The sequence below is a fragment of the Siniperca chuatsi genome, linkage group LG23 (assembly GCF_020085105.1).
Source record: "Siniperca chuatsi isolate FFG_IHB_CAS linkage group LG23, ASM2008510v1, whole genome shotgun sequence".
Lineage (NCBI taxonomy): Eukaryota > Metazoa > Chordata > Actinopteri > Centrarchiformes > Sinipercidae > Siniperca > Siniperca chuatsi.
This window is the reverse complement of record NC_058064.1, coordinates 9,100,379-9,127,970: the sequence shown is the minus strand read 5'-3', so window position 1 is coordinate 9,127,970 and position 27,592 is coordinate 9,100,379. Positions and strand designations below refer to the sequence as shown.

The following is a 27,592-nucleotide window of genomic DNA, read 5'->3' as shown; positions in this document are numbered from 1 at the left end:
ACATTGATGCGTGTTGGCACACATCAAGATTTATTCAGAACAACTTATACAGATGGAAGGAGTAAAGAGGTGCATTGGCTTTAACGCACACACAATGTAAAATTCTTCGATTCTTAAGTCCTAAAGGGGAACTCTGTTTACAGGTCTTGGGGAGTACAACTACATATATGAAAAAGTTGTATAAAGCCTTTTGTGACTCCATGAGGCACCTGCGTGAAATCTGATGTGTTGCCTCAAGTGTTGTCACTTGACGCAGTGTCAAATGGGTTTGAAGACTACGAGTTTGAAAATGAAAAAAATCTGGTGGTGTAGAGTTAGAAAGTAAGCTTACCAGACCTCTGTAGCCCGCTCCTCATCTCTGCTTGAGGCTAACAGCTGGAGGCTACATTAGCCACTACTAGCATAACACACCCAAATTTCTGACTGAACTGGTGGTCGAGTTGTGTAGTGGGTAATGTATGTGCCAGGGTTTGACAAGGAAGAAGAAAGCATGGAAGGAACAAGACGATATCTCTGGTTCTGCTGCATCGACTTTGGTCATTTTTTTGTCCATCATGAGTCTAACAATATAGCATTTAGGATGCTAAATTGGTACACACATCGAGTACACTTTTAAATCCACTAATCAATCCTATCATCGTCATAGAGGCTCAACAACAAAAATAAGTTTGTTTATTACAATATGGGTCTTATTTTCATAGATTTAGCCATAGTTTCTATTGGTTATGACAACAATGTCACTAAGTCAATTGCTGAGATCTGGGAACATGGTGACAGAAGTCAGGCGAGGCAAAGAAAGTTAAACGATCAGACAGGTTGTGAACAAGTCAACTATTTAGCCAGATTATCTAAACCACTTTATTTGATGGTAAACCCAAAAGAAAATACACCTGAAATGTACACTCACTACACAGGAAAACTGAGTGTCCACAGCTACGGTAAGTATAGTATGTCAAAGCTGAAACAGGGAAATCGGTCTATAAACTGTGATGGATATTTATAATAGACAGTTTGGATAATTATTTTACTGTTTGCCTTCATTTTCTTTTCCAGATAACTTTGGCGAAACTAAGGGTTTAAAATGTGTTTCTAGCCCTGCTTGACCTTCTAGCAATGATGCTGTGTTTCCAGATGTGAGCAATTAACTTGGAGAGTACAACGTTATTTGTACCAATAGGAATGATGGCCGAAACAACAAAAATAAGATCCAAGTTGTAATAAACTGGAATTAGCCTTTAAGGATGGTGTTCCTTTAAGGAGACAGCGCACATGCTTTGGCTTTGCTAACATTTCTTACTTCGTACTTTTTCCAGAAATTATTTAGGACACCAGCCAAGTTATGTTGCAGTTTTATAGAACACACAAACACACACAAAATGCCAGATCAGATATGCTTGATATCAATGCAGCAACAATGGTTTACCTACCCAAAGCACCGGTGGGAGTGCGGGGATGAGGGTACCCTTATATCACAAGCACACACTCACCACGTCACTATACCAGCCAAATTCTCAGGTTGTTTTCTTTTGGTGTCTTGAGGTGTGTGAGTTGACACATCAGCACTCCTGTTTATCAAAGCTTTTATCACCTCATCACTGCTATGTCACCCTCTGAGAGGAAGCAGGAGGTTCCCACTCACACACACACAGAAACACCTGCAGGGGCTAGCAGGGGGGGGTTGTTGACCTGCCTTGCTGATGTGAATGACTTAAACAGATACAGGATCCGTCTCAGACTATACAGGTTAACTACCAGCATGTGTTTCCCTTAACCGGCAGGTTTCATCTGGATAGTCAGAAACACACATTTAAAAGCTATACTCTCTGTGGGAAAATTGTGACTTTTAATTTATGCACAATATTCCTCATAACTCTCTGAAAAATATGTAAATAAATATTCTGAACTCAAAAGAAAACAAATGTGGGGAATTAATATGGAAGTTTTTTTTTTTAAACAAAAGACAGACCTTTTTAAGTAATCTTTATAATCTACTTTTTATCATGGCTTGGAGTGTACATGATATGCCTGTTGTAGAAATTAGATACTGTTGTTCTGTCTTGTCTGGTCCTGATTCCCTCAACTTTTCCCAGGACTGTGACGGTTTTCATATAAATTCCTCTCCTCCTGTCAAAATCCTGAAGACACAATGTAAAAAAATCACTCCTTCTTACATATAATGTCAGCCTCTAATGACTTTTTTTTTCAAACAAAGTGTCTGTACTCGAGCTGTTTCTCAAACAAAATCTAACAAATCAGCCAACATAGAAGAGAAGTCCTTAAAGTGCTCAAAAAATATAAAGTTTTAATAAAGGTTTAATATCTACAGTTCCATGACAACTGGGTAAACTCTACTGAGGGAGACTGTGATAGGGTCACAGCTAAAAATTGACCTTGTGGTGAGATATTTTTGTTAATTGTTGTTTCCAAGGTCAAGAGTGCACTTTCAATCTCAAAAACACTTTCCGTATTTTTAAAATGAAATCTTGCTAAGGTGCACAACAAAATACGGGAGGACATTTGACTTGGTTCTCTAAACTTATTGATCCAATCATTAACAAGGTGAAAAAACTGTCCAAAATGTTTTACAGGTGCTGACTCAAAAAACACAAACTAAAGGCAGGAGTAAGACAAAAGATCCTTACAGATCTCTGTGAGGTTGAAACGTTGCTTTATTAAATAAAATGTATTTATTAATCTTTTGTCTGAACTCTGTCTTAGAACATGGTGACCATGCAACCATAAACTGACAGGGGTATTAAACCCAACGAAGGCCTTGTTTGAGTCTTGGTGTAAGAGATATTAGAATAAAGGAAATGGATAATTGAGGACTAAGAAAAAAAGGAATATGCGCGGAAGAGACAAAACTATAAAAACCTAATCATCCACTATACTTTCTATCCACTATACTGGTTTCATCGTTGCTCTCAAGTCATCCCGCCCCCCTCTCTCTCTCTTTCACCAGCACTCTCCTACTCTCTCTCTCTCAGCTGCTCTTGCTCCCCTCCCCTCTCTTCCCGTGGATGGTGTAGCTCTCTCGCTCTCTTTCTCTCTCTCTCTCTCGCAGTCTGGTGGAGCCGCACACAAGGATTAGAGGGTTGCTGTGAGTGTCTGCTCAAAGAGAAGAAGCCAGAAGACAGAAAGAGATAAAAAAACGAATTCTCTAGAAAAGGATAGCCTTACTTTTGTGGATAAGTAATCTGATTTACCTTCACACTTCCTCTCATCTCATTCACGCCAAGCTGAAGCCTTGCTGAGCCTTCACCTGGGGGAGAAGAAATAAGCCAAGGGACTATAAAGCCTGGACCTCCACACGGGGAGCCATGTGAGCGGCACCCCTCCACCCACTTCACACTACAGAAGTACCCCCACAGTCTGCACACTGAGCTGGGGAGCACAACCAGGATTTTTCCCCCCTCCCTGGAACCTCCACTTTCAGGGCTCGCGTGGAGGGACTCTCCAGGCTCGGCGTACCCTAGTGGGAGACACTCATCTCTGGGCACTGGTCGGGGTGTGAGTGCCCCCTGGTCTGGAGGCCAGCCAGCAGCACTCCAGCACCATGGATTACCTGTTTGGGATTGTAGTGCTGCTGTGCGGGGCGGTGCAGCCGGGAAGAGGTGTTGAGCCCAAGCACAACGTACCCAGGCTAAAGCTGTCATACAAGGGTAAGCCCATTCTCCGTTCTCCCCTGACTCCAGGATATATGGGACCGCGACAGTTGCTGGTGCTTTTAACGTAGACTAGCTTGTTTGGTCCGTTTTTCATGCCCATGGGTGCTCTTTCATGCTTTTCTTTTCATCCATTCTTTCTTATGTTGAATATCCCTTTTTCCTCTTCTATTTCTGCCTCTGTGTCTCTCTCATTCACTCTTTTTCCCTCTTGGTCAGTACACTGCATCTAACTCTCTGCTTAACCTTCTTTATTCCTCTCTCCCATTAACTCACTCCTTCCTTCTCACTCGCTCTGCCTGTCTCTCGGAATTCACTATTCTTCTTAGAAATAGTCAGATTGGTTCCATATGCAGAGGAAGGGCTCTTGCCTGGAGTTAAATGTATATATTGGCCCCTGTACCAATTTTCCCCTTGTGCTGTCCCCTTCTGCTAGTACTGTACAGCTCTGTTAAGTGCTCTGAACAGGCAGTAGAGCCTCTGTTTTGATGGCTTCTGTCCCAAAAACTCTGCTTCGGTCATGACACAGAGCCTTTCTTTAAGGGGCCATGCAGGTTCCCCGACTTCTCATTATTGTATTCTAATTGAACTAACAGTTGTAGAGTTTTGTTTAAATGGAAAACTACATATGCATGTCGGTTTAATGTGTGTGCATTAAATTATTTATTTGCAGTAGAATGTATTGCTAGAGAATGAGAGGGAGTTTCGTGTGTCTTTTTATAACGTGCACGTGTAAGTTTTTGACGTATACAGCAAACATGTTATTCTCTCTCCTGTGTTATTTTGAGGGGAGACTGCGGAGCGCCGGTTCTTCCTCTCCTCCTCTCTCTCGCTCTCTCTCTCTCTCTCTCTCTCTCTCTCTCTCTCTGTCTCGTCTCCTCTCTCACACCCTACACTAAATCAGGCTCTTTGTAATAGCAGACTTTTCATCTCAGCTAGAAATAACTGGCAACATTTTTGGCATATTTTGGGAGGGTTTTTTTTTGCTTTTTAATGTCAGTGAGGGAGGCTATTGTGGTTCTTTGTCCTGAAACATGCCCGAAAGTATATGGCTGGGAGTGTGGTCTCTCGATTCTTTATTTTAGTCCTGTTTCTCTCGTAAAACATGCCCTCTGAAAATTTATGAACAGGCTGATTTGCCGTCGTTATGCAGCTAAAAAACACGAGTGTGTGGTTGATAGTCCTCTTGTGTGTTTGACTGTCACCCAAAGCTTTGGTTCCTCAGATAATTTCAATCTATGTTGAGGGAAAACCAAATTTCCATCTTGAAGGGGGCGAATGTGATGTTTGTCACTCTAATTCATTTTCTATCTTTAGCCGAGACGTTTGGTATAACTTATGTTTAGAGGCCTGCTATATGACATGCTTTATTCTTTAGATGGAGTGCAAGTTGTAATTTTGGTATAGTATATTTTCCTTGATCACCCTTTCAACTCCCAAGTGTTTATGGTGATTGTTTGTGTTCTAAATCTAAAATAAAAATGCATATGACTTTTGTATTTTAACATTTAATAAGCTTTTTCAGCGTGTCCTGATGGCACTGTGGTTTGGTGGGGTTGGCATATCACTGTGTAACATTTTAAAGGGTGATGACATGCATTTACCACGTGAACAAAATAAACCTGGAAAGTCTCACAGTTGAACTTACCTGCCACAAGTCATTTATCCCCTGGGTTCCATCATGTCAGTTCCCACGAAACCGAGCCTCTAGGCATGAAAAATGTCATCCCTTCTTTACGCAGCCATCTGTTTAAAGAATGTGAATATAGTTCCCTCCTGCCCCCTTTTGTGATCCTCTTCACTGTTCAGTCTGACAAGTGAACATGTTGCTGACAACAATACTAGACAAGAGATATGTCATCAAGCATCAAAGTCTGCATTGACTGACTGTGCGAGTGATGGATGTGTATCGTCAAACCAAGAGAACAGGTCTGCTGGGAAAGAGTAGTCTGTCATGATAGATGCACTTTTGTGGATGTACAATTATTTTTGCTAAAAGTACATCAAAGCCTCGTTGTTTATGTGTGCGTGTGTGTGTGTGAATGTTCTTGCCACGTCTTGGTGTGAGGACTCAACACCCTCTCTTGTGATTTCCTCCCCTTAGACTGTAAGTGGTGTCTCGGTGTGTGAGCTTGTGTGTGTTTTAGCGAGGCAAGAATGTGTCAGGTTTGGCGTGCACTCATATAATTAGACACCTGGTTTTGTGCGTGTGCACGTATGCATGAGCTCACAAATCGGTATCTTTTATTGTGCTGTTGAATCCGTGTTTTTATAATTATGTGTGATTGCAAACTGCCGTAGGCTTCCACTGTTGTGTGTGTTTATATATGCATGTCATTGTGTGAGTGAACATAGGGTGTAAAGGCATCAGGGTGTACCATGTGCCACTGTCTTTGTGTGTCACTGCTCGCCAGTGTCTGTGCTTGTGTCTCAGGCCCACAGGTGTTTGATGGCTCTCTTGATGCCTGTCAGGGGACAATTCTCAGTTAACACCCACACTGTGGCGGATGGAGGGTGGAAGAGAGGGGTGGAGGCATGGGGGGGGGGATTTGCTTTTAATGAAGGAAGAGCTGGCAGACATACAGTAGACGACGCAGAAGGAAGGGAGGCTGGTCGTTAAGTGAAGTGTCACTCATCCCCTCCCCGTCCACGAAGCCGGCATAGTAATTAAGGCAAATAAACGACAAGGAGGAATCCTCCTGGGAAGGACAGTCAAACAAGCGCCAAGCAAAAGAGTGGGCCCTTGAGTGAGATGATGACAAGAGCAGAGAGGGAAGGAGGACCAGGAGTAGAACAGTCGCAAGAACAAGAAGGGCCTGTGATTTGGGGCAGTCAAATAAACACGGAGCATGTGAGCAGGGTCCCATGAAATCATTCTCAAATGAGTGCTGATGACACGCCTCCGGGGACCGATAGTCAGAAAAAAGTGAGTGCTGGAAAGGACAGCCGAACGACTGCAGAGTGAGCAGTTTGAGAGGTAGAATGAGGCAGGAAGATAAAATGACCTCTCATGGGATGGCTGGCGCAGCAAGTGCAGCGTAAATGATTTCCCAGTGGGGTCAGTTAGACAGTCAGCTGAAAGGCTCTGGCTTCATGGGGACAGAACTATGATCACAAGAGTTAATGATTTTCTCTTCTCCTTGAGACTAGAATAGCTCTTACTTTCCTCGCCTTGACTAGTAACATAAGGAGAGGGAGGCATAAGGTGAAACTCAAGTCCAAGTTAAAATAATCTTGCTTAGCAGAGATATCGCACGTATTGAAATAATTTCATCAAAGGCTGACTTGTTCGAACAACTAAAAGAATCAATATTCTGTAATATTTAAAGGAAAATTTTGGCAACCTGATTTCCACCTAAAAAGTGATACTTCATTCCTTGCCTAGCAAACTGTCAACATATTGAATTCATCATCTTAGATCGTAGTGCTTCAGTGTTGCACAACTGAGACTATTCAGTGCTGCTGCTGCACTACTGCAATACAGCAACCAAATAGATTGCAAAGATAAAACAATAATACACTCCCATGGATCAATGCATACCTGCACACAATCACATTCCTGAACACAATCCATACTGTAAGTAGCCATCAGGAGGAACACTGACCCCTAAAGGTCAATTGATGCACATACAGCACACAGTGAATACAAACACAGTGTGGGGGGAGATCAATGAAACTGCAAAACTTGACCCTATTGTGATCCCTAAAAAGGAGCCAGAGGGCGGCACTTGAAAACTTAAAAGGTCTCGTTAAACAACCTGATAATTACCCTTGGCGTGGGTAATTATGGAGCCTACTGTATGACCTCTTAATGCCATCGCAGCCGCCCCACGCTGACTGGATGGGTGGAACTGAGGAGGCAAGACAGAGCGAGACTGGGAAAGAGACAGGGAATCTGGAATTGGCTTACAAGCCTTCAAAATAGACACTTGGTGTGGAACCGCACTCAACACAGTCTGGACTCAGCCCCATAATAAGCCCGTCTGTGTGAGTGTGTCCGTGTGTGTTTGTGTGTGGGCGTGCCTGCCTATGAAAATATGTACTGGTTGTATGCTTGTGGGTGTTTGCATGTGTGTTGGTTTATCAATGTATCTTATTCATTCTTTTATATGTGAATGAGTCTCTCTCTCTCTTGCTCTCTGTTTCTCTGTGTTGTATCTGTCCATTCTGTGGGCTGTGGCTGACATAGCGGATGTAGATAATGATAAGGTGTTCTCCGAACGCGCCAACTTTGGAGATGTCTGCCTCCATCTCCCTCTCTCTCTCTTTCTCATCGTTCTTTTCTTCCTACCCCCTCCTCCCTCTCCTGCGGCTCAATCGCATCTCAAGGAACCACAACACCGCAAACCCTAAGTACAATCTTTAAGTACGCTGTGTGTGTGTGTGTTTGTAATTGTTTTTTTCCTGCTGGTCTACTTTTGATTTGATTGCAGTTGATACATATCTTTTGGCTATCCTTCTTTTAAACTCTTATTTGGATACACACACACACAAACTCTAAATTACCCTCATCTTTACAGCCACATTCCAACAGCATAAGCCAATGTTTTGCAGTGGTTTGCTTTTCAACTATGCTCCTGTGTTACATCTGAATATATTACATTTCCTTACACTGACTAACATACCTGACCGCAGTGTTTGGTAAGCTCCCATCACCCAAGTCCATGAGCAGAAAGATGGTTTAATGAAGTGTGTGTGTGTGTATTTATGTTGACACTCATTGCCCCACAGATAATTGTGCAATGACTCAAACGCATTTGCAAAACAAAAAGCCATTCATAAAGTCACAAAAAAATAACTTGTTTTTGTTGCAATTTTACACTTGCATACTACTGTTCATTATCATAGATTGTTTCATACTGTATCTTACCTATCTTATTGTATGTGATTTAAGCTAATACAGGAATGCAGGAGGAGCGATTAGAGTATGTTATCATTGCCCCATGTGGCAAAAGAGCTGGATATAATTTGCGAGTTTTATTACCTTTCGGTTGCATGCGTCTGTAGTTTGCTTTCCAAGTTGGTGTGTGTTTTAGAATGTCATGTATTTCCCCAGTGATCATAAAATGTTCCGTAATTACAGCGCTATTTGCTTTAGAAAATTTTATTTAAACGAAAAGGATTATCAAAAACAATCTGGATGTGTGCTCATAGGCCACAATAGGAGGTACTGTTGGCGCAGTGTGTGTTTGCTCAAAGATTAATGTGTGCACACAGCAATTGCATATGTTCAGTGTACATTTTTGTCTGTGTGTACATTAGCACTGTATGGGCATGCACACGGGAATAATATCCTGCGCCTTTGCATCTGTGTTTGGGATGTAGGCTTGGGTTACAACGTGGTGCAGATTGCTGAACCGCGGGTATGAATGGGTCCCGCCACCTGCTAAGTCTTGTCAGTCAGATGGAGAAAGGGTGCACCATTCAATCTGAACAGAGTCGAGTTACAAACGAGGGGGACATCTCTGCAGAAAGACAGACTGAAGGACTGACAGACAACAGACGGACACAAAGACGAAGAAAGTGGAGAGGCAGACAAACAGAAATGTTAAATACATACAGAAAGGAGATTTTTTTGCACAGGATTGATGTAATTAAGGATGTGCAGTGATTTATAATAATTATAGACACCGCTACCACTCTGATGGTTTTTAATGTCAAAATTGAAGGTCAACTTGAAATACCAGTCCCTTAAAATCTCAGTAATTTAAGAGTAAATTTGCTGTGAGGTCATTTTTTTTTATTTCTTTCCCTTAGACTTGTTATTTCTCTCTTCCTGTCATAAATAACAGCATGAGATATAATGAGGAAGATTTTGAAAACACTTTTGCTCAAATGTCGTATTTTACATTGCCACATTGGAAAATTGGCAAACATAAATCTTGACATTATATAATTTTAGTACTTTGGATTTTGTTGATTATCATTTTCCAGTGCAAATGCATTTCATGAAATACAGACATTGTATTCATTTATTATATGAAACCGCATTTTGTTACACGAGATCCTTAAATTAGGGTGTGCAGAGCTGAAATGTGCATCTGTGCCTGTGGATTTGTGTTCGAGTGTCTCTGTCGCATCAGTGTGTTTGCTGTCACAGTTTGCTTGGGACACATTTTATGATCTGTAGCTTTGCCTCATTAATTTCTAATAAAATGGCAGCGCTGACATTCAGCTACACGGTACAGCTGACAGGCTGCACTAACAGGCAGTGGCTCCAGACATGACCACGCTAACCACAGCCTGGTTCCTCTCAAAGTCCATCCATCAAACTGCCTCACGATAGCACTATCTCCCTCTCTCTGCACAGCTTTGCAGAGGAGTGATATTGTGATTTGTGTGTGTGTGTGTGTGTGTGTGTGTGTGTGTGTGCGTGGATACACATGGCACATTTTGCCTGTTTGTACATATTCAAACAAGTTTGTGTCGGTAACTGTATTTGCATACAAAAGCGAATGTGTATATTTGCAAGTGTGTCCATGTCTGTGTGTTTTCCTTTAAAGTAATAAGAACCAGAGAGGCTGAGCAGCCTGGTTATACCGTGAGCATTTAGTGGTGTGTGAGTGGGCTTTCTGCGGTAGGCATGGCCAGGCCTCTAGCCGTCTGTGGTCACAGCGCTGGTGGAAAACCGCTCTCTGTGGTCCAGCCGTCCAATGACAGGAGGAGACACACACTAATGAAATGGTTCCATATTCAACCGCTTTTGTTACATGTGTGCATTTCCTTTCTACTGCACTCATGTTTCTGTCTTAGTTTGCTGTCATTGTCCTTGATTTCTATTTTTTTGTCTCTACTATATCCTTCAAAATGTTGCTTTCTCTGCTTTTCCTAACGTGTCAACCCTTCTAGTATACTGTGCTCTTGTGTTTGGTATCCCTCCTCACTCTCTGTCTGTCTCTCTCTGTCTGTCTCTCTCTCTCTCTCTCTCTCTCTCTCTCTCTCTCTCTCTTTCTCTTTCTCTCGAGGGAGAACAGGAATGTTGTGCGGTGACGAGGAAGTCCAGCATTTGGGTTGAGAGAGATGAATGGTGCGGCATGGTGAAATTCAACACATACTTGGACTACTCATATAGATTCTGTGTGGTTTGGGATGCGGTCACGTTCCTTGTTAGTCCTTGTGATACATATCCTATGGTTGAACATACTCAAATTCACAGGACAGAATATGGTATTAAAATGTCCCATAAGATACAGTACTTGACTACGAATTATGGCTATGAGTCACTTTGGTTGAAAAATAGAAAAGTAAGTTTCTGGAACTGGAATCAAAGAAAACGCACTCATTCTTTCTACAAAGTAATATCACTATGGCTTCAACAGCAATCATCTCACATATTTAGTGTGGTTGTAATGAATAATCAGTCAACACACACTTTGTCCATGCACACTTTGTATGTTCTTTTGAAAACACACGGGGGCTCTTCTTAATCGTAGAGTTCACAGCACTGTATCTAAGGTAGCACATTTCCTGTCAGAGCTGTCACTCAACTGCACCTGAATGAGAAATCCAATGGCCCAGGTTGTGTTATACAGACGGTCACCATGGAAACCAACCCACACCTGCTACTGTGCTTAGAAAGAAAGAGAAAGGGAGGGAGAGAGAAAGAGCGGGGAGGTGAACTTTTGAGGCATGTGTGGATATCCTTGAGCTTAGGATAATATTTGAACACTTTGTTAAGCAAAGCTCTCAGCAAATTTCCACGAGGCGGCTGTCTCGTCTTTTCGTCTGACACCTGTGTTTTGTGGCCGAGGCCATCATGAGAGCACCAAAACGTATACCGCACCACACACAGAGAAAAAGGAAAGCATTCGGAGGCAGGGCTGGGAAAGACAGAGAGAATGACATGCCAAACCAAACCACTGGAGATATTACAGTACTGTGTGTCTTTGGTTTTCTGAAGCTAGCCTTGTATTTAAAAGATAAACATGTGTAATTCTCTGCGCCAGTTCCTTTTGAACTCTCATTTTCTTTTCAAACTGTCTTTTTTTCCCCCCCTTGCCTGTCAATCGAGTAGCTCTTTAGTAATACACAGACACAGACTTACACACTCTGACAAACCACAGAAACACACCTGTTGGGTCTAGTTCACTTACTTTCTGCCAACAGCAGAAGAAAAAGAAAGCTGTGTCAACAACAGGAAATTAACAAGTAAAATGTGTCATCCGAACACTTTTTTACATATCGAAAACCCCATCTCCTCTTGTTGAGCCTTCACTGTATATATGAATAAGAGAAACACTTGAAAAGTGTTGCATTAGTTTAATGGAATATTTCCCATCTGTTGAATCTCAGTCAAGTGTTTTCCTCTGTCAGGCTTTTATTTTTCATGTCACTCAAACACACACTCACACAGCGGCGCATACACACATTCAGATAAACATAATTTAATGCCCTGTCGCCTTTCTTTCATGTGGTTTCATTATTCTGCTATTGCGTGGCATGTAGGCGTCTAAAACGCCTGCCTGTTTGGAGAATGGGGGAGTGAAGTGTACTCCACAGACAATTGCACTTGAATTTTGAATGTAGCTCTTTTTTTTCCTGGGGCTTTTTAAGACAAGAGCCAGGTTATTTTCCATAATGGAGTATGGCAGAGGGACAAATCATTTATTTGAATGAATTGCTTGTATTTGCCTGTTTCAAGGCGTGTCAGTGTGTGTTTGTGCATGGAGTGAATATGAAAATATAGACATATATAACCTCAGTGTAGTTAGTACATATATATAAATATGTAGATATATAACATACGGTAAAACTGAAATATCTTTCAACGATATGTTAATACTAAACTACAAATTGAGCTAAGGCAATGACTTCACCATATCTATTTGCATAGGTCACTGTGCCTGGATGTGTGTACTTTAATGTATAAAAGACAGAATGTGCGAGTGAAAAAGAGCAGACAGATGTGTGCAACCAGAGAAAGTGGAATGGAAGTGGGGAGCGGAGGCTGAACAGAGTGTGTGTAGCCATGTGTATGTGTGTGAAGTGAGTGGAATGCATGCACACGAGTATATGTTTAAATGTGTCCGTGTATCCAGTGGCTAGTGTAAGCAGACTGTGTGTGGTGAGGGGACGCGTGGCATGTGTAATGCACACACATACATGAGAGGAGGTGTGTTTTAATGTGTCTGTGTGTGTCTATGTTGGGGGGTCCGCGGCCAGGGAGTATGTTAGAGGTGGAAGCTGCTGAGTGCACTCACTGTTCCACTAGTTCATGCTGCATAAGCAGAAATACTGATTGGATTACAACTTAGTCTGGGAAGAAGTATGTGTGCATCTGTGTGTGTGTGTGTGTGTGTGTGTGTGTGTGTTATTCTATGTATATGTTAACTGAATGTGCTTGTCTTTAGCTTGGTTACTATATTTTGTATGAGCGGTGCTGTATCTGCCCCTGCTCTCATTTCCAAACGAGCGTGTCTGTGTTTAGATTGGAGGTCCTTAGGTGCTCACACCCAGTTCCTCCAATTCTCCAAACCACAGTCGATCCCAGCTCAGATAAAGCCTCTCTGTGTGTATTTGTGTGTGCGGGCCACCATGTCTTTGTCAGAGATTGCCACATGTTGAAATATGCTCGTGTGTTTTTCTTCTCTGGTCCATCTGGGGGAAACCTTTCGTGACGGACCTCGGAGGCTGCCATTTTAGACCACATTATCGGCTCCTGGGTTCAGCTCCAGGCTCTCACTTTCAGATGATACAGGTTGTCTCATATCGAGCCAAGATGGCAGTGAAGAAGAGTTGACAAAATCTCTCCTAAGTAGAAACAGGGAAAATATTGATATTGTTGTTTGTCCTCTGGTTTGTTCATTGGCTGTTTGTCCTTGTGTCCTAATATCTGCCATTCCTTTCTTCCCTTTTTATTTTTTTCTATTCTTTCAGTATCCTAAAACTATTTATTTTTCCATTTCATTCCCATTTTTTTGCAAGCCACATCCATTTCTCTTTCTGTTACTTCATAGCTGAACATAAGAGGACCTCCTCTGGCATTCTGTCGACTGGAAATCGCATTTCTTTGCTTTCCTCCTCTAACTCATTTCCTGATCCTACAATGTCATGTCTGATTGGTAAAATGAGAATATGAGGCTATCTGATTGGCTACCACATGATAACAAAATAGCTCTGACGACACTTCTAAACTTCAATATTTAATTTCTTGTCATCATAATTTGAGTATTGTAGCATTGCTTTCTCATGGTAGCAGATTTACGAGTGTGTATAAATGTGAATGCCAGGATGTTGGTGTGCATGGAATGGCCAGTGTAGAAAAAAGATACCTACACACACACTGAAACCCACACACATACGCTCAACCCATCTGTGGTACACTACAAATTCTCACGCAAACACACATCCACAGACCTCCATTCATGCCCACATCCACCCACTCCACTTCCTAAGCCTCAAACTTACCCTCAAACCGAAATCCAACTGACGCAGATGAGCTGCAACTGTCTTTATTAGGTGACATCCACTCCCTCTCAGTCCTCATACACCCCACTGGTACTCGATACACAGACATGGCTGACACACCACTTCCTCCATCTCCCCTTCCATCAATCCCCTCTTTTATGTAGACACAGATGTCCAAGATCTTACACACTGTGAGTGGGCGCAGATGGCTCCTATAGCAGCCCGTCAATCAGAGCTTTGTGGGAAGAGCAGGGAGATCACAATCCACCGGACTGTGTGTATGTGTGTGTATGTGTGTGTATATATATATATATATATATATATATATATATATATATAGATATATATATATATATATATATATATATATATATATATATATATATATATATATATATATATAGATATATATATAGATATATATATATCTATAGATATAGATATATATATATATATATAGATATAGATATATATCTATATATATACAGATATGTACTTATATGTGTGCTTGTGCTGGTTTCTATATTGTGTGCCTGCGTGTGTCCGTGCTTAATGGTGACACTGATGATGATGGATGATGTAGTGTGATAGTGAGGCTGATGTATTAGAAGCCTGTACCTGTGATGCAAATATAGAGCACATGTTATGTATCCAGTGAACCAATTAGAGGCAGATGGTTAAGGGGTTAATTCAATTTCTCTTCATTTAATTGTAATTGTAATTAGAGAAACCTACACTGTATGAGCAAGAACGGGCTACTCATGATTGACAAATTGCACATTAATTGAATTAGCTAAAAATATTCCATTGTTTTGTTCTTAATTATAATTAAGGATAGATATTTTTATAGGCATTTGGTCAGCTTGGGCTCTCCATAATAGAAAGATGTAGTAATTAAATGATATATAAAAAATAAAAGTAACTAATGAAGTGTCTTTATATACCATAGTATTAATAGTGGTGGTGATTTTAATACTGTTTTAATTAGGGCTGCAACTAATGATCATTTTGATTATTGTTTAATCTATGGCTTATCTTTTTCAATTACTTGATTATTTGCTTAGTCTACAAAATGTCGGAAAATAGTGAAAAGGCCTGTTACAATATCCCAGACCAAGGTACTCACATATAAATATGTTATATAAACATATTCAAATATAAAACAGAGACACACAGCAAATCCTCAGATTTTAGAAAGCAGGAACTAGAGAATGTTTGGTATTTTTACTTGATAATTGACTAAAGCGATTAATCAATCATCGAAATGGTTGCCGATTAATTTTCTGTTGATAAACAGAAACAGCTATATACAGTATATAAGATATATATTCTAGATCTTTCATAGATTCCCATGATCATTGAAGCATTACTAGTTACACTATAACTAATATAAATTAACTATTTTGTCTTACTTGTGCTGTGGCATATGAGGTTCACTGAAACTAAATTCAATCAGGGGGTTAACTTGGTCGCAGGAAGGGAGTGTGGTTCTTTGTTAATATAATGCTATTATTGTGACAGCTGAAGTCAGAGTTGATGGAACTCATCTTTGTTGGTTAAACGTTAACTGACTGTCCGAGGTCTGGCTAGACTTCTGCCCATACGTAAAGTCTGGTTTTCATTTAGTTCGGCTGCATATTGTTAGTATATACTTAAGGACTTTGTACACCTGAATGCAACACCATGCGGAAATCCATGTGCAGTCACACACTCTTCAATGTTGATTTACATAATAACCCATTTACAGCTACACGCCACACACACCCACACATACTGACTTACTCACACAGTGTCTCCCCTGGCCGTGACTCCATATGAATTATTCAACCAATCACAGGGCTGAACAGTCTGAACTGTGTCCCTGATTGGGACATGCTGTGTTCACTTCAAATGTCTCACGGTATACCTGACTGACGTGTGTCTGTATGTATGTGTGTGCAAATGTGTGTGTGGAAAAGCGATTAAGGAAACATGAAAAAAGTTACTAATTTCATACAAAAGGGCATCTTGATTGAGGAAGCTCTTGACGGATTATTTTTCAATGCAAATACATTTAAAGCTATTGACTCATGCCTCTCTCTTTTTTGCTGCAAATGTTTTTTGTTTTTTTTTACACCATTCCTTTGCACGTAGTCCACACTTTTAGTTACTAACTTCACTTTTTTGCAAGTGCTGTGGTGTTTTGAACTGTATAAATGTGGGGTTTATTTCCTCATTTTCAAACTGTTCGTTTATCGACCTTTTATCAGCAATTCCCATAAATTGTCCCATACATGATCAACACCAGCTCTTTCTTCTCCTTCTCTTCCAGAGATGTTAGAGTCCAGTAACCTTGTCACCTTCGATGGCTTGGCCAACAGCTCGAGCTACGACACTTTCCGATTGGATGAAGAGCGAGGGAGACTATTGGTTGGAGCCGAGGACCACATCTTCTCATTCGACCTTGTCAACATCAACAGAGACAACAAAATGGTAAAATTCACATGTATTCAACTTTAGTTTGGTTACAGTGTGGGAATATTTTATAGGTTTGTGTGAGAGTTGCAGTCATGCTCTTTTGGTCCAGGTTGTGGGGTGTTATTTGAGCTCTTCCTTTCTCTTCCCTCCCTGCTGCTCCCTCTGGAGTCCATTACAGTCCATCTCTTTTTCTCCTCCCTTCATCCCTCCCACTGTCTGTCTTGGTCCAGACATGGCTGTCCATAATTCCATTACTCCACCTGGACTAGGTTAACAGTCTTTTTATCTGATTCGGGCTGCTATCATAGACACACAAGACTGACACAGATTTGCCTGCAGGCTGCAGAAAGCTGAGCAGGAGAATGAAAGTGTTGAAAAATACATAGTCAGTGCAAAGAGAGAGTGTGTCTCCGAATTCTCTTTGCCCTTGGCTTGAATGTGTATTTTTTTTTCTTTTTTGCTCTTTTGTTCTGATCTTTGCGTCATTATAAGATAAAGGCCAAAAAGCAGTGATTAAGCAAATCTAATGTAATTACTCTGAAATGTGCAACACAGATTCCCAAGAGAGGTAAACTCAGCTGAATTAGAGAGGAGATAAAGTCTAGGAATAGAATGAGGAATGTGTGTGTATTGTGTGGGCATAATAATGCATGGACATGCGTGTGCATTCATTTCCTCTGTCCATCCACATCTGTGTGGCCACCAGCAAAAAAGTTAGCCCAGTCACACTCAATGTTTGAGTATATAATCATTCCCTTACTCATTACAGCTCACACATGCACACTTGTATGCACCATGTGTGTTTATAATTCACGTGACACCAGGGGCCACAGATGGATTTGCCTTAAGGACAGTACAAAGCCATCATTTATTTCACAATGAATCCTATCTATTCCAAAACAAAGTAGCAAAAGCCTGCTTTCTCTTCATATTTGAAGTGAAAAGCACAACCATATGCTCAGGATTTGAACTGTAAAAAGGAGTTAACTTTTTAAATGCCATAATTTGAACCAGAACCCATATTTAGACTATATAAAATGTCTACATCAACACAGCAGGTGCAATGTAGAGGGTAATATTCCTACATATTCCTAGATACTGTATCTTTTTTAATTTCACATAAACACGGCACAATTTTTAACCCAGTTTGTTGCTTCCCATTTTCATTAACCCTTTTTCTTCTCCACTTTTATGCAGTCATTATACTGTTTAAAATGCCATCCCTTATATCATATGTACATGCAACACTGATGGTATGACCAGGGATATAGAGGGAAATAAGGAAGTGAGTAAACTAGGAATTGTGAATATAAAATATGACAAATCCAAAGTCATTCTCCTGGAATTACAAGAATCTTGATTTCCTCTGATTCACTGCATTGACTCACTGCCTTCTCTGTTTCATGAAACAACATGTAAATCTCTCCTCTCCACCTCCAACATAATATGACTTTGTTTTTCTCTCATTTGCACAGATTGCGTGGCCTGCCACCCCCTCTAAGAGGGATGAATGCAAGTGGGCAGGGAAAGACCTTGGGGTAAGTCCACACTCATGATGGCATAATCATTTGAGCTCTTCCCTACAATTTTTGCTTCTATTGTTACACAAATTATATGGTTGTCCTGCATAGTTCCATGTAATTCTTCAAATTTCTCTGGGATGCCTGTTTTTGGTCGCAACAATACAGCATAGAAGAAGTGCCTGGATCCAGCACCCATACAAGAGCATTGTAGAGGAAGGAAATTAGCTCAGATAAAAATGATAGTACATAGCCATGTTCCATCTCACCTCTGTGCACACTGTACACTGACACCCAGAATTAAACACACTGTATGACAGTTGTTTGGTTACAGTAAGGTACACAGTGTCTCAATAGCATGAGGACAATGACGTATTACCTCAGAGGTTATTTGCTGCTGTTGGGAGTATGTTTATGTATGTGCCTCGGAGTGTGCGCATATGTGCATATTTATGTGGGAGCGTATTGTTTGAGTTCTCGTTATCTGGAGCAGTGTGTTAGTTCACATGTGCCATTCTGCACAAGTTTGCTGAACACATACTATATGCCACCAGCTTTGTTTGTGTGCACGATGGTGGAAGTGTGTGTTGTCTTTGTGTTGCTGTTTGGGGAGGTTGTATCTAATCTTAATTTCATGGCTGGATGAGTCTAGAGTGCAACGGCTGCAGGGTTTTAGGATTATCCAGAATTACGTTGTCCTTTCAAATCACAGAGCTTCACCACCAGCTTTTTGAGCTTCTTGCACAAACACAAAGTCGCAACCACACAAGCAACACTACACCTTCGCTCCCTCACACAGTGGAAAGAGAATGTGTTCTGGCAGCACAAAAACACACAAAACACAATGATGAGGTATTTGCGTGCTGTGAAAATGTTTACCCTTGAAAATGAGGCGGTGAGAGCAGAGACGGAGTGCAGCATGGAGAGGCCTTGATTAGGACATTACTAAAGCATTCACAGCTCCCAAAGTGATGCATTTCTCTAAACCACAATATACAGCCGCAGAACAAATGTAACAGCTGCCCCCCTCCAAAATGCCTGATGGCTGTATCATTCTTCTTGGCAGGATAAGTGTATAACATTGTCCAGGTTGTTGCATTTGATTGGGTGAACAAAGGGTTCAGATACTGGATTCACAATTTTGCAGAACTGCCTGATGTCATTTCTGATTATTTCCAGTTATTACAGATATTAAAGGAAAAATAATAGTCCAAAGTTATCCTACATTTCCAATGCATTTTCCATATTCAATTAGAGACCTCAGCATAATCTCAAAATTCACTCATCTCATCCAAATATATGCAAACCCACATACAAATCTGTCCACCCATTTTTCCCATGGAAAGTCTTTATCAATACCCAGTCCAAAGGGAGTCATTAATTTTTATCCCATAATGACTCATTTATCCTCTGTGGGTGTTGTGGTTTCCACATAATGACATGGTTTGTGATCAGGGAAACCATTTTTCACCTGGGGGCAAGACAGCTGCATGTTTGAGTGACTTGCATAACGTCTGTCAGTGTTTAGGTGCAACCTACCTACCACATAGCTAATGAGTCTAACTTGAAGACAGCCATGTAAAATCCTAAACAGAGCTGACATTGGAGGGGAGATTATAGGAGTTGGTGAAATGCATATAATAAGAGCGTGAGAATGATGTGGGGGGACATGTGCTCTCGCTGTTCAACAGTAGGAAACACAGAGGGTAAAGTCATTAAGTTACACAGTCACATAGACACAGAGACGTGCAGGGTTGAGGTCAGCCACGAGACATCATGCAAGTTTAGTTTCCTCTGTGAACTCAGCAATAGTCTTGTGGCTGAAATGTGCGAACGTTGTTGGGATAGTGGGTTAATGATAACATGCGCAGTTGAAATTTGTGTAGTGCTTGAATGTGCTCAGTTATAAACTACTACCATGCTACAGTATAACATGATGTGTATTATACATAACAAAAGTAAGTCAAGATCTTGACATCAAGATAAAATCAGATTTCATATTAAAGAACTAGTTCTTGGGACATTTGGGTAAATATGCTTTGTTTTGTTTTCTTACGAGTTAGACGAGAACATTGATACCACTCTCATGTCTGTACGTTCAATTTGAAGCTGTAGCTAGCAGCCAGTTAGCGTAGCTTAGCATAAAGACTGGAAACAGCTAGCTTGGTGCCGTCCAAAGGTAACACACTCTACCTATATCTCCTATATCTTGTTTGTTTAATCATACAGAAACTGAAGTACAAAAATGTGTGTTTTTATGGGGGGCAAGTCACTGCACCCGGCCAAGAAATAGTCCTGCACATAACCCCCATACAACAGATTAAATAGATTTGCTGGTTGACAGATTTTGTTACCTTCTGACAGAGCCAGGCTAGCTGTTTCCCCCTCTTTCATTCTTTATGCTAAGGTGAGCCAACAGGCTGCTAGCTCCAGCTTTATATTGAACGAACATATATCTTCTCATCTAAGTCTCTATATTTCTCAAAATGTCCAACTATTCCTTTAAGCAGATTAGTGAGGAGGAGAAAGAGTCAGAGCTTAAACATGAGTTTCTGCCTTTTTGAATAATAGCAGGAAATTCTGTTTTTTGGAAAAGGTTTGCAGTGTGTGATCCCAGAGTCAATTTGATGTTGCACTGGAAAATGTCATCACTCCAACCTGAACTTAGTGAAGCCTCGTATCCATTTATGTCTCATATGAGGGACTTCATCAAATCATCAAACTGAAATGTCAGTGAGGTTTAGAAGCCTGAAGTGATACATGTGTTAAAGGGAGGAAGAAAGAAGTATAATTTGGCTGTCTACCTGTGATGTGATGTGTGTGCTGCGTTTCCAAATCCCCAAGCAATCGTGTACTTATTTGTTAGGTGGATATTCAGCATGTATTTATAATAAGGTAAACCCCAGTCTAATCTTTTAAACACATGTGCCCAAATCAACTCCTCAAGGCTGCTAATAACCCTCCCACATTAACCAATCCCGTTGATTAGCACTCTGATAAACAGTCTCACACCACTGGGACTATCAACATGTGCTGGAGAGCCAACCAAAATATCCTCAGTAAATTCAAACATATGGATCATTAAAGATCTGAGGTAGATTTGCCTGATTTGACTTCCAGGTGGGATTTCCTTGAAGGAGACTCAGTTTCATACAGCAAGTCTTTTCCAAACCAACTGGAAAGTCCCTACATTAAAGGAAATTCCAGCAGAGCTTCTCTTTCTTCTCCAATATTCTCTGTTTTGTATAGTCTCTATTTTCAATTGAATCACATCAGGGCTTTTCTCTATTAAAAGTGGCAGCATTATTTTCATAAAGGATCAAACTTAATTCAAACTTTATGAGAAGGAGGAGGGAATTGGCTATTTCGATGTTAATACTAACACATGCAGTCTTTTTCATAAAAATCCCAAAAGTTTCACATGCTTTACAAGGCTATATAATATACTATGCTGGTAGGATTACTACATAAACAGAGACTGATATTGAATACACACAATGCATTTAAATCTCTTTGCCAGCTGTATGTCTCACTGTATAAAATTATACATTGGTTGGGGTTTTGATGTTCTTTGTCTCATTCCTTTTCCAGAAAGAGTGTAATAACTTCATCCGGGTCCTACAACCCTACAACCAGACCCATCTGTACATCTGTGGCACAGGAGCCTTCCACCCCATCTGTGCTTTTCTGGAAATGGGCAAGAGGGCAGAGGTGATACATTGGATGCATTAATGTTGTTTCACCAAATGTTGGGGGGGTTCTACATGTTTAATCAGTTATATATATGCAAAACGTCATTTAGATCTCAAATGAGCATTCAGTAATGAGTCGTGAAATGTGACACCAGTGCTGTAGTAAACTAATGAGAGAGAAAGTCCAATATTGTTTCCCCTTAAAAGAATTTGTGCACAGCTGCTGCGCTAAGTATATGCTCATACACACACACACACACACATTTTTCTGCCCAGTACAGCAGTAATCATTCCCTTCATTGATTATCTTCTCATCAATGTTTTCTTTTGTGTAAAGAAATGGAAAAAAGTGATCACTACATGGTTCGACTTCAGCCGTCGGAAATTAAACAACCTCTGCCCTACATAAAAGTTTAATCAGTCATCTTGATAAAGGTCTACAGGTTAATCAATGTACCAGCATGGGTTCTGCAGTTCGACAATGGGGACTGTTTGCACCATGCAGGTTTTGAGTGTAGCAGACCCTGCATTAGTTAACTTGACTTTAGAGTATTTTTGGTCCATAATAAAGAAAAGAAAGAAAACTTAGTAAATTCGGTCTCTCTTTTGGGACTTTTCTTTTTTATATATTTAAAGAGTCTGAGTGTGAGCTGTGCATTTGCTGCATGATCCCACTTTATTCCCCATTATTCCTTTTTGTTTCACAGTTGCAGACACTATTGTTGATCTGTAACCAAAGCAGAACAAGTCAGCAGTGTAAAAAAAATCTTATTGCTCATGTCTGGCTGGTGCATCCCATCCCTAAAGCAGTGTGCTATAATGAGAATTTGGTGTAATTTGAAACACAGACTATAAGTGTACCTTTAGCCCGGCTTAATGTGGCTTTCACTGGCCTCATTTTGAACTTTGACCCTTTCCACCACAGGACAACATCTTTCGACTGGCCTCACATTTCGAGAACGGCCGCGGGAAAAGCCCCTACGACCCCAAAATGCTCTCAGCCTCACTTCTGATTGGTGAGTTTGATCTCTGCCTTGATTAGTTCCAGGAAGTGTACATTCATTTCAGAACTGGTCATTTGTTCCTAACTATACTTTTCTCACTGGCAGATGGAGAGCTGTACTCTGGCACATCTGCTGATTTCATGGGAAGGGACTTCGCTATTTTCCGTACCCTGGGAGATCATCATCCAATCAGAACAGAGCAGCATGATTCAAGATGGCTGAATGGTATAAAAAAAAAAGAAAAAAAAAAAAGGTTTTAATAGCATGTGAAGATGACAGACGAAAAAACAGAAGTTTACTCCCAAAGGAATGCATTTTCCTGAAAAAAAGTTGCTGTGTGTTTGTATGATCTAGTTTTTCTTCATGGAAAAAAAAAGTTGTTTATGTTCTCCTAGAGATGCAGAAGTGTAATTTAATATCATAATGTATTATACTGGGTTTTGTCACTCTAGTCAACTCAAATGTGTTGCCTTTCCTGGGTATTTTAAGAGGCCATTTGCATCTACAAGCTTACAGTAGAAGCTAATAGTGTTCAGACTGCTCAAACCACATAACATACATTTTCAAACCTCACAAACTCCAACAAACTTTACTATTAAAGTAAAACTGGACACTCGTGGCCTACATAAACGTCAACAATTCACTAGAAGGTGGACGTAAACCCTTGTCATTGGCCAGTTTTGGAGAAAGACTATCATTAAGCTTTTCAATGGACTTTGAAGCATTAAATTCTCTCACAAGCCTCAAGTCTCCAATCATTTCCATTCATGTGTAGACATCAGATATCAGAGCCCATTCACAAAGTCACTGGATTTGCCTGTGCTAGTAAGATTAGCGCAGCAGTGAGAGTTATTGACTGTTCAGTCTGTCTGGCTATCTTTCGGCACCGCGGAGGACTTAGGGAACCACAAAAGGTCAGTTTGAACCTTTCCCTCAAGCTGTGCCATCCCTTTTTCCCTTCTTTCCCACAGAACTAATCCGCTCTCAGCTGTTTTCCTGTAGTGGAGTCAAATTCCTCTCAGTTCCCCTCAACCACCCCCTCCCTCTTCCAGCACCATCAAAAATCACAAACACTGTTCTCTGCAGTGCTGATTACTGTGACATATTAATAAAGAGCGATTTAAAAGGGAGAAGTCATTGTTACCGCATTAATCCCCATCGATCTTTCACCTTGTTCAAACAAATACGCCTGGGGATTGTATCCATTAGGCCTAGCAAAATCCAACTCCTTCTCCACAAAGAGGGGATTGTAATTGCATGGATTACTGGGATGGGGATATTCTTTTGAGCCCTTATCAACAAGGTTACATGGCACTCAAATGTAACAAGAGAGAAACCTGGGAATGAATCCTTAATAGCAGTCGATTCTAAAAAGGGAAAAAGATCTAGGGTTAAACGGTAGCTTTGGCTTTGCTGGTCTTGATTCATGCAGTTTATTTACATATCTCTTCACCCTTTAATGCCCTCACACTCAACACTGAGTTTGGATTAGACCTCTACTGAATAAAGTAGCCTTTTGTTGAGAATTAACTGTAATGAATTGTATGAGCTTAATGGTTGGTAACACCAGCAGAAGCCTGTTTTTGTATGCGAGTGCATGCGACGTTGAATTTATGAACGTGTAGATTTAATGGCACATATTCAAAATAGAGGTATGAAGCGTGTGGGGTACACATGATTCATACCAGAGGTCTCGCACCCGCACAGCGCTTATAAATCTGCTTCCCACTTTGGCCACACTCGTCTTTTTCACAGCTACTCTATATCCTGAACGGCCACGGAGGCGTAACATGGCACTGCTTGTTTCTCTGCAGCTAACCCCCGAGCTTTTAGACACAGGCTCGTTTTACGCGTGACGACGCCTCAGTGACTGCGGCCACTTTTCCTCAGTCCTTCTGCCCCCTTTAAGTCAAGAGATATCTCAGCCCTAAGGCCTCGGCTCACCCCGTTTAGCTTTTTGTTTCTTCTCGTGCTTAAAGTCGAGATAAATTTATTCAAGTGTTACCCGGGACAATCGGAGCCATGTGTGTTTGTGAGGATGTGGTCTAGAGACAGGGGTTATGTGGGATTTGGACTTGGAGCGCTTGCTTGGGGTAAAGTCAGATACTGTAACACCAGGGTGTAAAGTGAAGGGCTGTTATTACTGAGCTGTGACTGGAGAATATCATGGGGGATTAATTTCAGAGGTGTAAAATAGGGGTGAAAGGATTGTCATTGGGGCAGAGGTTGGATTGTAAAATTACATTTGTGTAGGGGTGTGTGTGATTCAAGTGTTTATGAACAAATGTGTGCATATTTTACTGTGTACAATGTTGTTTCTGTGCTTCATTCATTTTCTTTTTTTCCTCTAGACCCCAGGTTCATAGGTGTAAACTTGATCCCAGAAAGTGACAACCCTGAAGACGACAAGATCTTCCTGTTTTTCAAAGAGAACGCCATGGACGGAGAGCACACTGGCAAGGCTACCATCGCCAGGATAGGACAACTGTGTAAGGTAACAACACACACACAAACAAAACCTTTATCATAGTTTACTTCTAAGCAATGGACACGCTTCTTCTTACATATCTGCATGGTCTTACAGAAATAACTACATGTCAGCGTTTGCAGAAATGTATTGGTGTTTTTTTGTGGTTGTAATACAGAATGACATGGGAGGTCACAGGAGTCTGGTGAACAAGTGGACCACTTTCCTCAAAGCCCGGCTAATGTGTTCAGTGCCCGGGGTCAACGGCATTGATACACACTTTGATGAGCTACGTGAGTGTGTATTCTTTATTTATATATGAAGAAAAGTCGACCTCACAGACTGCTGAAAAACCTTACCTTCACCCATTGTTGCTTTGTATTTTCAGAGGATGTGTTTCTCATGAGCTCCAAGGACCCAAAGAATCCAGTTATCTACGCTGTATTCACCACATCCAGGTACAGACCTGTCCAGATCTTTTAATGATGACCTCCGAAATGTGCGTGCAAAGGCTCAAATTCTCAAATAGCTTGACAGATGCTGGTAGTATCATATTTGTTTTGTTGATTTGCTGCTAGGAGATCAGAAGGAGCTGATACATATTCAACGGGCAAGCATCCTGGACAAGTTATTTCCTCTGTATTTGAAAAAGACACACGCTTCTTATTTCATTTCAAGAATTCTTCCTTTTTACATCCTTTATTCCATCCCTTTATCTGTAATTTCCTAACCTTTTTAAATGACACGGCAGGATGCGAGCAACTAAGCGTGCCCCTGTCAAATTCCCAGACAGCGCTCCCCGTCCCATAATCCACTTACAGGTGTCTTATGGTTGCATTCCCCTCGTATGGTTCCCCTCCCCACGTCTCAGATTGGAGATTGCTTTTAGTCGATTCCCCCCATTCCCCACTATCTGTCCCCTTTTTCATTGAAACCTTGGCAGAGGCTTGTAGGGAAATCAGATTATGGAGCAGGAGGGAGCAAGAGAAACACGATATTCACTCAGCAGGAACGCATGTCTCTCCCCTGGCCGCCGCCCCAGCCTTGAATGGGTGATTCAGAGGCCTAGTGTGGCTCTATTGAAGCATTCGAAGAGGTGAAGGCATGAGACAAGGCAGATAAGTGAGTTGAAATGGCACAGATGGTGGCACTTATCATGATGATGATGAATTTGCATTTGGGAAGGAGGAGAGGGTATTTTGTGTCCAGTAGTGTCTCTGACTCGCTTTGAAAGGAGGACAAACACTTCACCATCAATCACCGCTAATGATAAGACAGGCTGAATAGAATGGCCGCGCAAGCTAACGCATACTGACAGGCGCCTTGCATCACTCGACCCGTATGGCTTTTCTCAGCTTTCTGGAATGTATTCAGAGCAAGAGGTTGGTGCGCGGTGGTGGGCGTACACCTACGTACCCACATGTGTGCTTGGACTCACACACATACACACATGCGCGCTTTAAAATTCAATTATGGGGCATTGAGGAATTAGAGTGGTTAAATTGGTTTTCTAAGTGGCCGGTTTTCAGAGATGAATAGAGCAGAGATTCAGAGAGACCAGCGTTTAATATCACTACTTAATGAGGCACAAAGAAGCTGCCACTGACAGATCAATGTTTGATTGTGCCCTTATTTGTGTGTGTAAGTGCATTTTTGTGGGGTTGACTGAATTTGTGTGCCTCTCTCTCAAACTGTGTGTATCTGCACAAACACGTGTTCGCCCTTCTGCTTAAGCATAGATATTGAAGTGTCTTTTTTTTGCCCTTGGAGTTAATTGAATTTCTCTGTAATTAACATTTTCAAATGCTAATCCATTCATCTTCCATGCTTTAGTGAGTACTGTCAGTTGTGTGTGTATGCCAGCCACATCCCTAATTAGTCTGATACAACTTCCCATTGCAGTCAGCAAGACAAAGGACATCCCCAATCTCATTGAAGCATTTGGTTCCTGCGAATGACTTGCTGTCCAAATTAAAATCTGTAAAAAGTGACAAAAAGCTGATGATTGAACATGAGAATATTTCGTCATCAAACCTACAAGCAAATAATTACAAATCTATAAAAATGTGAATCAGATCCCCCTTATATGTGGTCAGAGGCCAATGTTCTTGATGGTGCTCAGAGATTTAATCAGGCAGCTTACTTTGTCACAATCTCCACAGGAATCTTTTAATAACTCTTTTGGAATATATATCATGGAATATTCCTGTGAAACTCACAAATTCTCCACTTTAATGAGTCACAGCTCAAATCGCTGGATGACCTGGGACAGATCATGAATTGAAATAAAATCCACATCATTCCCTCTTTTTATGCATGATTGATTGACCTTTCCTGCTTTGGCCCTCATCCTGGCTAGTGAAAGCAAAATCCACCCATC

At 41.1% G+C, this 27,592-nt stretch overlaps 1 protein-coding gene across 2 annotated transcripts in view; it reads left to right on the top strand.

Moving 5' to 3' along the window:
* Positions 1–2,959: 2,959 nt before the first annotated feature.
* The window catches only part of sema3aa (sema domain, immunoglobulin domain (Ig), short basic domain, secreted, (semaphorin) 3Aa), a 32,655-nt gene continuing 8,022 nt past the window's right edge, over positions 2,960–27,592 (top strand). Inside the window, exons 1-9 of one of the 2 annotated variants that reach the window (XM_044186392.1) lie at positions 2,960–3,662; positions 16,384–16,544; positions 18,005–18,067; positions 21,641–21,760; positions 22,667–22,757; positions 22,851–22,970; positions 25,097–25,239; positions 25,391–25,505; positions 25,601–25,670. In XM_044186392.1, coding sequence (XP_044042327.1) covers positions 3,557–3,662; positions 16,384–16,544; positions 18,005–18,067; positions 21,641–21,760; positions 22,667–22,757; positions 22,851–22,970; positions 25,097–25,239; positions 25,391–25,505; positions 25,601–25,670 — 989 coding nt within the window. In that variant the 5' untranslated portion in view covers positions 2,960–3,556. The remainder of the gene's footprint in view (positions 3,663–16,383; positions 16,545–18,004; positions 18,068–21,640; positions 21,761–22,666; positions 22,758–22,850; positions 22,971–25,096; positions 25,240–25,390; positions 25,506–25,600; positions 25,671–27,592) is intronic. The other variant, XM_044186393.1, reaches the window with a different exon arrangement.